The 14,237-nt window shown below is 31.9% G+C and overlaps 3 protein-coding genes across 3 annotated transcripts in view; all 3 read right to left on the bottom strand.

The window, feature by feature from the left end:
* Window positions 1-14,237, bottom strand: part of LOC134681093 (uncharacterized) — a 280,458-nt gene that overhangs the window by 93,318 nt on the left and 172,903 nt on the right. The window lies entirely within an intron of this gene.
* On the bottom strand, window positions 1,513-4,376 carry LOC134681477 (uncharacterized). Its single transcript, XM_063541113.1, has 3 exons — window positions 4,181-4,376; window positions 2,406-3,158; window positions 1,513-2,114 (listed from the first exon to the last, which is right to left on the bottom strand). The coding sequence occupies exons 1-3, from the start codon at window positions 4,332-4,334 to the stop codon at window positions 1,513-1,515; spliced, it is 1,509 nt and encodes a 502-aa protein (XP_063397183.1). The 5' UTR covers window positions 4,335-4,376.
* LOC134681476 (uncharacterized) lies at window positions 4,378-5,216 on the bottom strand (the record flags this gene model as incomplete). Its single annotated transcript, XM_063541112.1, has 1 exon — window positions 4,378-5,216. A coding segment is annotated over exon 1 (792 nt), but the record flags the coding sequence as incomplete, so codon positions are not given.

The following is a 14,237-nucleotide window of genomic DNA, read 5'->3' as shown; positions in this document are numbered from 1 at the left end:
AAATGAACCCCGATACGTAGCAAATATTCCCCCCAAGAACTCTTTGGTTTCCATTGCAGCTTATTAATTATTAAATTCAAAGAGAACACCTTAAGTTCCAAACTGGGACCAATTCAGGAACCGGTCTCTTTGGTACATTCAAAGAAGACCTAATCTAATCTCTGTGGGAACACAGAAGAAAATAACCCCAAATAAAAGCTAACGTACAATGTGGGGACATGTTCCATTTTCATCTTGCCATATCCCGCCAGCTATACTGTAACAACTATTTATTTTGAATTTACAATAAATTTTAAATGATAAAATACTGAATTAAAAGTTAATGTCTTGTAGAAATAGTTAAATATCAAATGTTTATAATCTTGAAAATAAGTCCATCAAACAAGTATTCTATGCGGATAAACTGGTTTCTCATCCACGGATAATAAGGCACTGTCTTTTCAAGCTGAGCTGATTATAGTCCAGTTGCAAGTATATCCTTAGCACAACTCCTCTGCATAGCTGCATCTTTCACAACAAAACCTGAAACAATAAAAAACACAGCAGCAGAATTTTCCTTATCTTTATTTTTTGTTGGTAGATGGGGAGGGAGGTAGGAATTTTCGTTAGCTATGTTAGCAGTTTTGCACTTGAATGATAACGCATGAATGACGTCACGAAATGACGTATTATTGATGTGATTAAATTAAGAATCAATTAGGATTGATTCCGGAAAATGGAGTTAAACTTTTATTAAAACAGTTTATCCTTATATGATCAACTTAATTAATCAAAGATCCGAACTGCTTCATATTATATACATGTCTCATGGGCGATCAACCAATGTTTTGTTTTCTTCTTAATTATGTCTCATGTGCAATCAAGCCCTTTCTTTACCATAGTAGTATGTGTGAAATGTAAAACCGGTTCCTTTTGTTTTCAAAGATAAATATAATAATCAACAAAGAATGTGGAATGATATGGCTACAGTATTAAATTTTTTGCGCAGACAAAATAAGGCAAGATGAACGTACAAACCGCCGAACCATTATTTTTGGCAAGCCTGTGCTTCACTGGTAGGCAATGAAAGCTACAATCCTCTACGTTAAATGCTAAATAGAGAGATCGTATGAAAAATGAACCCCGATACGTAGCAAATATTCCCTCCCCCAAGAACTCTTTGGTTTCCATTGCAGCTTATTAATTATTAAATTCAAAGAGAACACCTTAAGTTCCAAACTGGGACCAATTCAGGAACCGGTCTCTTTGGTACATTCAAAGAAGACCTAATCTAATCTCTGTGGGAACACAGAAGAAAATAACCCCAAATAAAAGCTAACGTACAATGTGGGGACATGTTCCATTTTCATCTTGCCATATCCCGCCAAATGAGTGGGCCATACCCACTCACTGCCAAAGAAATTACCCCTGAAACAACCCCAAATTAAACTGATTGGTGCCCCTTTAAAATCCCGACCGAGTTTCACTTGTTATTAAACTAATCTAAATTTAAGGCAATTCTCATTATAATATCTATTTCACTGAGGAAAAACAGCTGGTCCTCCGGGATCTCATGAACTGTTCAAGTGCTCCTTGTAAATTATTTAGATAAATATCATTACCAATCTTTGATAAATGTGTTCCGTCATATCTAAACAAATTACTTTCTTTAGCACGTATGTTACTGTGCCTAATTGCACATCCACCGATGCTCAAAACTAAGTTTTTGACCCGGAGGTTTACTCGTTTACGAGCCCTTTCAATAGCTTGACCACAATTGGCATTGTGCCAATACCGTCTCATTAGAATGTCTGACCATATTATTTTTAAAGCTGGATACAATGCATGTAACCGAAGCAGGTCACATTCTCTATCACTGAATAATTTCTCTGATGTCAATATACCCAAATCATTAGACCCAAGTTGAATAACAAGGAAACTCGGAAGGGGGCGGTTCAGCAACCTTTGTTCAAAGACTCTATTTAAATCACCCCACTTCATACCCCTTTGACCAATCCAAACCATATGAGCACCTGTATTCTGTAGGCCAAGGTGAAGTCCCCCAGGTCTAGATGAAGCTTCTTTATTGGCCCAATATACTATGGATGATCCTATTAACCAAATTGATTTGACATCTACAATGGATTAATGTATTATTTCTTTTCTTCTTGCGTTTTAAAAGTATAGCCTGTATGTTTAAATGTTCAAACGGATGTATTTTGTGTAAGCATCCGATGTCCAACGACCCCATTTCTTTAATGTTTCGTCATCTACTCCTAGCCTTTTAGCCTCAGTTGCTCCCCCGATTCTGAAAGAATGTGCTCTGAAATGTCCATTGATTTCGGAGAATGACAAATTCTTTTGTAAAATAGACGAAAATTGATAACGAGTGAGACTTGATCCGTCAAAATGTATGAATAAATTACTCCCAGACGAAGGATATCGAATTTGTAAAAATATCTTTAGTAAGTGAATGGGATACAAAGATTTGTCGATTTGCACACTAATAATCAAGGTTAAAGAAGAATGTATTTGATCTGTTTTGGAACTACGTATACACAGACGAAGCTCTTCTTTGTGGTCAAATTTGACAACTGAAACGTCAGATATTTGTATAACATGTGCCCCAAAATCAGTTTTACTTTCCGCAGCTATTTCACCCACGCGAAGTAAAGCGAAAAAACTTAGACTAAAAGCTGAAGCGAACATGGCGGATTCATACAACGAAAAACAGACATGTTGGAGTGACCTGATTAATTTCCGCAATAAATCAATTGAAATTGGTACCCGCAAATCAGGTTTTTTGGGATTTGACCTTTTTAAACCTTCTAATGTTTTTCCTACTAAAAAGGATTTTGTACTATCTGTTAAATCTTGAATCTTATGTTGATAACTTATTCCTGACATATGTGTTAAGACAGTAGAGGCTGACAGACCCTTGAATGAAAGGAAGGCAATGTAAAATATTAAATCGCTAAGCGGGGCTGGCCAAATATCATGTAAGTTGTATGCTGATCGAAAGTTTTTAAAGGATTCAATTGCCGTATTGTAGGTTTTCCAAGTTTTTTGTGCCATAGAACTGGTAAGAAGATGATTTAATCCAGTTTCTAAAACGTCCAAAGGTGGTCTGGAATTGCTGTTCTGTACTGATCTGCTTCTGGGCAAAGGTTTCTGAAACGCTGAAAATTACAACGGGATAATGAATCGGCTATGGTATTTATTTTACCAGGAATGTGTTCTGCTTTTAAAACAATATTATATTTTAATGTGGAAAAAACTAGATTCCTGATAAGGGACATAACTCTATTCGACTTAGAAGTTCTCTTGTTTATGATAGTAACAACGGCCTGATTATCCACATAGAAAATGATTCGCTTGTTTTTAAGATATACTCCCCATATATGAAGTGATATGACAACTGGGAAAAGTTCCAAGTAAGTAATGTCCTTCAAGAAATCAAGTTCTGCCCATTCTTTTGGTCAACAACTTTGTGCCCATTTTCCTTGAAATTAAATGCCAAGACCTTTGTTTTGACCCCCTGCACTGTCTGTAAATATTTCAAGCATATCGTTGGAAGTCCATAAACTATCAATCATGACCGTAACTCCATTATATTGCTCTAAAAAAGAGGTCCAAACTTTAATGTCCTCGCGCATATTACATGATACCCGTACCCTGTGGTGTGCTTTTCTTATGTTACAATTAGCATCAATCAATCTTCTGCAAAAAGCCTTTGAAAGTTTTCCGGCTATTCCTATGTTTTGTACCAAACGAACAGCGTCATCAATTCCCGAATACTGCACAAAGCAATATTTCTCATCTATAAAGTCATTCACAGAGTTATGTAGGGGATAGGAAAGATTATGAATTAAACGGTAATCTCCGTTCTTCTTTTCGGGCAAAAATATAGGAGAAATGCGTAGAGTTGGCAAAGGTGGGTGGTCAAAAGGACCGGCCATTCTACCTAAAGTTATCTCTTTATTTATTTTTTCTCTAACAAGATCTGCATGAATAGTCACACTTTTTGAATTGTCTGCATTAACAGGTAAACGTGAACCGGAATATTGTAATTTAAAACCAAATCGTAGACCATGTATAAGTTCGTTGGCTATTACTTTAGACGGATAAAATTTTAAAGATTCTTCTACTTCATTCACACAAATAGGGGAGTATCCCAAAGAGTACAACTCGTAATCCTTACCTCTTTTTGCAGGCCCCAATAGGGTGGTTTCCAGAGCACCTGAAACATTTATGTTCAAATTTACATGCTGCCCCATAAGTACATCTACCAAAGTTGTAACCCTTGCACGCTGCCATGGGTCTTTGAACTTGTTCTGGTTTAATATTTTGGACATACTGTGATCTCTTATGACCCCCAAAAGAATTAGTATCCGAATAAGCAAATCTTGGAGGAGTAGAGACGTACATAACCCACAACTCCATGTCTAGCTCTGCCCAAGACGATTGTGGACATCTTGCCTTACGAAGGCGGTATTGTTCATCATATATAGCCCAACCTGAGCCATACCCTCTAGATGAAGCTAGTCGAACGTTAAACATGTATTTCAGGAATTCTTGACCTTTATTGGGCCATTTTTCTAAGACTATATCCATAAAGATGATGAATGCAGATGTCCACACGTGCAAATTTGTAATGGTGCTCTGTTTTTGTGGAGTTATAGTTAATAACCCCCCTTTTACTGAAAGATCGCCATTTAACTGGGAGTCTGTGGCTAAATCTTTTGCAGATTTAAGTAAAATATTTAAATCAATATATTCTCCGGCCCAAATCTTTTCCTTAATTTTACCCGGTATATGGGCACCTACAGAGTCAAATACACTTGATGTGTACACTGGTGTTACACTTTCATGTACGATTTCTAAATTAATACCCTGTGAATAACCCCTATTATGATCACTTAAACCTGTTGTATTGTTAAACATACCGGATGAAGCTATATGTTGCCTAGGTACTGGGTTTTGACTTGGTGGTGGGGTCTGGTCTATTACAGGTTGGTCACTGCCACTGCCACTGGCCACAGAAATACTGCTTAGATCAGACTGGAATGGTGCCGTCTCCTTGTCCGTGCTTTCTGATTGTTCTGGTATGGTCTCTTGTGTTTTCTTCTTTTTATTTAGTGATTGTCCTGGCATCCCCCTAGGTTTTCTTTGTCGTTTTGGTGGTTTCATGTTGCTGCTGTTTAAATTTTCGTTAGCTATGTTGGCAGTTTTGCACTTGAATGATCAATGACGTATTATTGATGTGATTAAATTTAGAATCAATTAGGATTGATTCCGGAAAATGGAGTTAAACTTTTATTAAAACAGTTTATCCTTATATGATAAACTTAATTAGTTGTCAGTAACAACATATTAAAATTTTAAAAGCTTTGGTTGAACGGTTCATGAGTTAATGCACGGACAACATTTGATTGCCGCCCGCCGTACATCCCCAAATCAATAACCGACATTTTTGTCACAAAAATCCGGTTAAAATTGCTTATTTTGGTCCCTTTTTGACCCCGAATCCCTACACACTTAGGACAATAACCCCCATCAGCAATCAAAACCTTCTACATGTGGTATTAAACATTGTGGTACAATTTCAGAGTAATTTAAATGCTTATACACAAGTTGATATCCTGAAAGTAGAAAATTCTTATCTGGGGCCCCTTTTTCCAAAACAGTAGGGACCATCATCTCCAAAATCAATCCCAACCTTCCTTTTGAGGTATTGAACCTTTTTATATGTTCATAGAGATCCATTCACTTAAACTAAAGTTATTGTTCAGACACCAAATGTGTCTTCCGACGACGACATCATACCATTATACGAACGCAAAAAATTTTTGCGATCGTATTAAAACATATTCTTTTGACCTACATTATTTTTATATCACCTCTCTTAAAATCATATTCAAATTCTTGTAGTGTAAGATCATATTTTCTTAGTCTTTTATGGAATTTGTGCCCTTTTATACTGTTTCAATATGCAACCAATAATGAAGAAAAAGCTAAAAGACAAACAAGTTTTTCCATTCTTTCTCTCTCTCTTTATAACAAAAGAACCATCTATGCGAATTATTACTTTTGCGTAAAATATTTCAATATCTTAGAGAATTTTTTTTACCGGTTGATATATTACCTTGAATTTGAGCATTTTAGTATACATTGTACATTATTGTTTGGTGCCAGCTGAAGATTGCCTATGGGTGAATGATTTTCTTGCTGCATTGGAAACTTATTGGTGACCTTGTGATGTTATCTGCTCTTTCAAATTGTTGTCTCTATGAAACATTCATTATTTCCATTCTCAGTTCTTTTGAAATTATTGAATTATCGGTTTTTGCTTGAAACAGAATTTAAACTTCTTTTAAAATATTACTAGTAGTTCCAAGAGGAACCTATCTAAAAGCATTGTTTAAAGTAAAGAACATTCCATAATTAACTTCTGTTTGGTCTTTGGTGAAGAGTTGACTCATTGGTAATCATGCACAAATCTCATTACTATACATATGAGCTACTATTCAGGGTTTTTCATCAAACTCAATGTTTATCTTATAATAATATATAACTTACGCTTTGAAAATAATAATATTCTCTCGCTATTAGCATCAGTTCAAAATTATGTGTTTATCTAATATGAGTAAGAAAAATAACAAGTGAAACTGCGAGCTACTGCTCACTGATGATACCCCCGCCGCTAGTGGATAATATTAATAGTTTTAAAATATGCAAGTGTTCGGTAAACAGGAAGTTGTCGAGTGATGAATCTGAAAACGCATCACACGGTAAAGCTGACTTATATAAATCCTGAAACCAAATTTCAGAAATCATTGTATTGTAGTTCCTGAGAAAAATGTGACGAAAATTTTCAACTTGGCTATCATGTGTAAAATCATACAAGTGTTCGGTAAACAGGAAGTTGTCAAGTGATCAATCTGAAAACGCATCACACGGTAAAGATGACTTAGATAAACCCTGAAACCAAATTTCAGAAATCCTTGAATTGTAGTTCCTGAGAAAAATGCGACGAAAAATATTCATGGGACGGACAGACTGACTGACGGACTGACGGAAGGACAGACAGAGGTAAAACAGTATACCCCCCTTTTTTAAAGCGGGGGTATTATTAGTCATCATGGTAATAAAATGTGTTAAAAAAACTACTGCAGTATAAATCATAACAGTTTTCTGATATTGCAAAAATGTTGTTGTTTATATATTCCATAACTGTCAACCAACTCATGATGGTGTCTGCAACATTTACAGGGGGACAGCTTCATCAACTTCATTACTTGGAAACCTTGGAAAACAGGAGAACAAGATCTGGAATATCGTTTTAAATAGGAGATATATGCGCAATATGCAGGTGCTGTTACAAAATTGCTTTTGTTGAAGTCTGGATAAAAATAAGTGTATTCATCAAAATACTGTGCAACTAAATTGTTTAACAACATAACAAGGTATTATGTGATTTTTATTTTTAAAGCAGATATAAAACAAGCATAAAGTGAAAATGAAATATAACTAATACAGCATCTAAAAAATCTGTACCTGTTCTCTAAGTTAAACAGATTATTTACACATTATACTCCACTGTTCCAAAGTTTATCCAATCAAACATTCTCCTTGTCAATATAAATAAACATAGATTCATTTCTAGCAAAATGATATTTGTAGTTTTATATTATCTTTCTTTGTTTAATATCAATTCAAAAACATGTTATTTGAAATAATTTTATATTTGAAGAACATTTCTTAATAACAAGAGTTCACCCACTAATATATCTTGCCTGCTTTACATATGTGTTAATTTATGTTGATAGTCTGTAATACGAACGTTTTACTACAAGTATTATAAAGACTTATCATTATCAGTACTAAAATAAAGGCACTGTCAGATGAACCATGCCAGACAAATGTGTACACCTTACAATCATTTCATACACCAAATATATTGATCCTATAGCTAATATTTCCAGAGAAACAGATTAAACCACAAATTATTAAAATTGACCAATGAACAATGAACATGAGGTCAAGGAAATATGAACCATGACAAAGATGTACTAACAATCATTTGACAAAAAAACTGTCATTTTTGTTCAAGAAGTCACTTAACAATGAAATTGTGGAAATGGACAACAGACACTTAAAAGAAGGAATGAAGCATTCCAGGTTTCTACTTTTTGAAAAATGAACTTTGTACACATAGATTATGCCATCACCATGGCTGGATTGTAATCCCTATATGTTGCATTTTGTGGTAGACGAGAGAATTAAAAGTCCAATTTGAAAAAAAATATATCATTATTTGCACATACCACGTGTAGCAATTACAAATATTGTGATAATTAACCTTGCTTATTTTTTGTCAAGTTTTGAACAATCACATTTATTAAATTCACACAAAAATGTCTGACAATATTGGTTGCTCTTTCTTTGTCTTTCAGTCTTTTTATGCCATTGTGCAGTAAGTTTTTCTGTGACTTGTTAATGTCACTTTGGTTTCTTCAATTTGAAAAGTACTTTAATTAAACAATTTTTGAACATATATTCCAATATTACTAGACAGCTGCGCCATGAGCACATGATACGGCTGTTGCCTTGTGTGAATTTTTATGCAAAAAGCATAAATAGTTTCTGAGATATGGCACGACGTGTAAAAACAACATTGCCTGTATATACTAAGGATTGGTTAAAAATAACCCGTTTAAAGCAAGCTGGAGTATAAAAACATTATTTATGAACATAAACATGTATAACCTTGACTATAAATTCTCTAAAAATCTTTCAAACTTTCTTTTCTTAAACCTCTTCATCCTCCTTTCAAATGTTATCCAATAATACCAAGCCTGTCAACTTTTAATTAAAAAAATTCAGCAATTTAAATCACTGATAAAATCTTTTTGAAAAATATACTTACCTTTGAAATAATTTTAATAGCTAAATATATGGGTAATGATATTATACCAAAATATCTTACATATGACAGTACATTTACTTGTTGTAGATGACAAGGGTTATCTGAAGCATTAACATAGTGAGGTATAACAATATCTTTAATGCCAGAAGGTCAAGACTAGGGATGTTACTATAATTTGGATTAAATATTAAGGGGGAATATGGAAATAAAAATTAAAATCTAAATACATGTGCAGTTATCAATCAAAACTATTAATTTTCACAGAACTTTTGATTTTGACTTCTATACAAAGTACACTGATTGCTTTTGATATTTTGACTTTTCTAGAAAATTACCAAAAAAATAAGATATATGGTAGCATTTCAACACAGACATTTTTAACCAATTCTCAGGTTTTAAATTGATTTCAGTATAATGTATATGTACAAAACAATCCAATTGTTACATAGATTAAATATACTTGTCTAAAAAATGTACATCTAAATTATGATATATTATTTACTTAATTCTATTTAATTTCTTATTAACTATATTTAAGTATTTATCATGTTTATTGTAGTAAATCATTGAAAATTATCCAAAATGCAGTATTAATTACATTTGATTCAAAATGATGTTAAAAAAAAAAAAAAAATACAAATATTCAAAATAATTCAGGTTAATCAAATTAAACAAGTTTTTAATCCTTTATTTTTGCTGGATGAAAAACATTGAAATAGAAAATCACCTAACAGTATAGATATCCAATCACTGATACAGTTGTATCATTAAATTTTTTAAGAAAACTTCAAAAATCCAATGCATAAAAATATTATTTAACGCTATATAACAGTGAAATGAAATACATAAGCAATGTATACACATGGTATAAAATGAATGATAAATGGTAAAATTTATTTACAAATAAAAATTAAATGAATATAAGATGATCAACAGATATTTCACAACAATGAAATTACCAATTGTAGAACTAAAATCATGGATAAGGAACAAATTTAAATAATAGAACAAACATCTTTTATACTTCGCCAAAATTGAGATTATATCATGTTTTTTTCAACTATAATAAAAGCGATAAGTTTTATAACTTTTGTTAACTTACAGGTTGTGCAATAATGGTTAAATTGTGAATAGATTGTTCATGAAAATTTTATTTTTTTTTGTAAATAGAAGAAAAACTGGATGATAGAAATTAAAAATAAAATTAGATCAAGTTAGTTCTTGGAAATATGATGTAACATAAAAATTGGTGTAACAGAATTCTTTTTCTTGATTTAAAACAAAGTAGGTAAATAAAGGCAACAGTAGTATACCGCTGTTCAAAACTCATAAATCCATGGACAAAAAACAAATTCGGGGTAACAAACCAAAACCGAGCGAAACGCATTAAATATAAGAGGAGAACAACGACACAACTCCGAAACGCAACACACACAGAAACAGATCAATCATCAGACAAAACACCACGAGAATAACCAAATACATGAATTTGGGATAGACAAGTACCGTGCCACGTCTTATCTCAATATCTCAAAAATAAGAGAAAACACAAACGACTCAACGTTAAAATGCAACACAAAGAGAAACAAACAATATTATAACAATGACCATCTTCCTGACTTGGTACAGGACACTTTTAAAGGTGAATAAAAGTGGTGGGTTGAACCTGGTTTTAAGGCATGCCAAACCTCGCACTTTAATGGCAAAGTTAAATATAACATTGAAATGACAACATAATATTACAGGACTACAATACAAATAAATAGGAGAACATATTAGACACAGAAAAACATGATTAATAGATAACAAAAAGCATCAGGTTTAAAATTCAATACGCCAAAAAACGCGCCCTGCCCACACAAGACTCACCAGTGACGCCCAGATATAAAAGATCGAAAGTGAAAAAAGTACAAAGTTGTACAGCACTGAAGATCAAAAGTTGAAAAGGCTTCGCAAAATACGGCATTGTTTTTATGCCCGGGATAAGAACATTCCTATTATATAGAACAATGCATGCTATTGCAAACAGTAAATTTTATCAAATGAATATGAAAGAGATATACACAAAGAAACTTAAGTATTAACTAATTACAGAAAACTAAACCTGAATACATAACGCCTAGATATAAAAGATCGAACGTGAAAAAAGTACAAAGTTGTACAGCACTGAATATCAAAAGTTGAAAAGGTTTTGACAAATACGGCATTGTTTTTATGCACGGGATAAGAACATCCTTATTATATAGAATACTTAATGCTATTGCAAACAGTAAATTTTAACAAATGAATATGAAAGAGATATACATAATGAAACTGAAATATTAACTAATTACAGAAAACTAAACCCAAGTTTATCACAAAATAGACACACTAAAAATTCACTTTACATTCCTTTATATAAGTTCTTATATTCAGATAAACATTAGAACAATCTGAAATATAACTATAAAAATCATACTGATAAAAAATTACAGGTTTTGAAAAATATAAAAATATTAACAACATTTTATTATAAAAACATCATTTTAATGCTTAAATGCATAGCTTCATGGATGTTTTGGACAATGTTTATCAATTTTAACTTCAAATAAAAAGAAATTACAATCATTGTCTTTTTTTTTTTCTTTTATTGTGGAAGTAGGATAGATGGATTTCTGTTTAACATCCAGTAGCAAATTGAATGTATATTCAGGACAAAAACATATTATAATGTAATATGAATCTTGCTTAGTATATATTAAACAGACACAAGCACCGGATAATAAACTTGTTCTGTCATAGGATAACAATCTGAATCATGATGAATGAAATCTACATGATAATTTTGACTTCAAGAAAAGAAATTGGACATTGCCTTTATATCCTTATAATAATCAATTATTTATAGGTGAAGGATTTAATGTGGAGAACTACATGTTTCTTTTAAGACAGTGCTTTATGAAATATTGTATAATTCATGTATAATTTATGAAATAGGTTTATTCAACCCCAGACATCTAAATAATGAACTTATACACATCATGTTTATATATATAAAAAAAATAAGAATAAATTGGCACATCAAGCATTTGTCAAAACCGTAAAAAAACTACACTTTTCAAAATGGATTGATGGTGAAAAAAAAACAAAGTAAAGGCCAACTAATCATATTATTGTTTGGTTCTTTCTATGTACTTTTACTGGTATAACAACTATTACACACTTGACAGGGTACTTTAAACACGATTGGCCAGAGTTATAAAATGTTATCCAGAAAAATGAATAACAAGAATGGGTTCATAGTACAGGGATGTCCCAATCGTACTATCATTTGCTATGTTCATTGGACCATGAAATTAGGGTAAAACCCCTAATTTGCCATTAAAATTAGTAAGACCATATTATAGGGAACATGTGTACTAATTTTCAAGTCTATTGGACTTCAACTTCATCAAAAACTACCGTGACCAAAAACTTTAACCTAAACATGCTGAAGCGGGAGTCGGGACAGAGGAATGAACAGAGGCACAGACCAGAAAACATAATGTCCATAAATGGGACATAAACAATATATGGATAGAAGCATTTTCAAGTGAGCTTAAAATGGAATAAGAAAGATTTTCATTTTGTATTCCTGTATAAAAAAAATTTCAGTTTCTTTTTATAAAAAAAATATACAAAAGTATGTCAAAGATAAAACAAATTATGACCTAGACAATGTTGTAAGTGAATAAAAATAGGAAAATCAATTGATTGATGCATGGCACATAAGTACTGAAAAAGGTTATATTGCTGTGATATCCAAGGAAAAAGAATTATACTTATACAATAGATCTTCCAGTTAACAGGAGAGAAAATCTGATTTTTTGTAAAAATAAAACAGTAGACATGGCTTTTCAGAGAAAGTCAAAAACATTTTACGTAGATTGTCTGGGACATTTCAAACTTATTTCAGCATCAATCTACTGACAAACAACTGCTTTGTATGGATAAGTTTAACTAGAAACATTATATCATAATTGTTTTTTCTTTCCTTATCAAGCATGGAAGTTATACCAGTATGTGAAAAGCTGAACATAAATGCTGTATAATCATTCAATAAAATTGAGAATGGAAATGGGGAATGTGTAAAAGAGACAATAACCCAACCATAGATCAGACAACAGCAGAAGGTCACCAACAGGTTTTCAATGCAGCGAGGAATTCAGGTATAGTATTCTTAAATATCAAAATAAAAGTTTCTCTGTTTAATAGAACAGTCTTCACTTATCTACAATAACTTTTATATATATACAACCAATGTTTGTTATCTACAACAACTTTTTACAATCTACATCATTATGCTCTTTCAATTATAAACAGAATATCTTTAAATTGCACACGAACACATTTATGTAAACATTGTTAATATTACTATACTATATAAACAACATCAAACACTAATATAAACATTAGAAACCTAAATGGTTTCATGTTTAAGGCCACAAGAACAACTACAAGTGCACATCAAATAGGCCAAGCACTTTAAAATTGAATTGATAGCCTTGTTTTAATCATTTAAAAAATTGCTTTCCCTTCACAAGAATAAATGCAGCATAAATAAAACCAATCTTTCATTTCTATAAAACCATAATCATTTTTTTTGGAAGATTAAAATTGTTCCAAATACCGTGTAATGATGAAAATCTAACTTCGCAATATATCAAAATGTATAGTGTTTACAACTTGGCTGTGTATATTGCAATAGTTAATTTAGTTTAAATTGAAGGTTTTTTTCAAGATTTTATTCATAACCTCAGACACATACAGGTGAACAAGAGGACAATATTATTACAAACAAAATAAGACAATACATAGCGAAACACAAATACAAAGTATATAATAAAATTCCATTGGTATAATTAGTTCTGACAATTAGTTTAAGTATTTGAAAATTTTCTTTACAAAATTGATAATTTCTTTACGAAAATTGATAATTTCTTTACGAAAATTGATAATTTTTACGAAAATTGATAATTTCTTTACGAAAATTGATAATTTCTTTACGAAAATTGATAATTTCTTTACGAAAATTGATAATTTCTTTACGAAAATTGATAATTTCTTTTGAACATGTACGTTAGATATAGACAGCAAACCAGTAAAATTTGTTCTTGCTTGGATTCATTACATAATAATTTGGTATAAACTTTGATTTAACATGATCTTAGAGCAGAAACATCACCATTTTTACAGATAAACAATATACGAAACTCATCCCCTATTCCCTCAATAGCAATTGTTTAAATGTAAACTTTAAGTTTAATTTGGAGAGTATAATACCTCTGCTACATAAATATGGGCTGTTTTT

The sequence above is a fragment of the Mytilus trossulus genome, chromosome 8 (genome assembly GCF_036588685.1).
Source record: "Mytilus trossulus isolate FHL-02 chromosome 8, PNRI_Mtr1.1.1.hap1, whole genome shotgun sequence".
Taxonomy (NCBI): Eukaryota; Metazoa; Mollusca; class Bivalvia; order Mytilida; family Mytilidae; genus Mytilus; species Mytilus trossulus.
The sequence above is the reverse complement of the archived record's forward strand: the minus strand, read 5'-3'. Positions and strand labels throughout refer to the sequence as shown.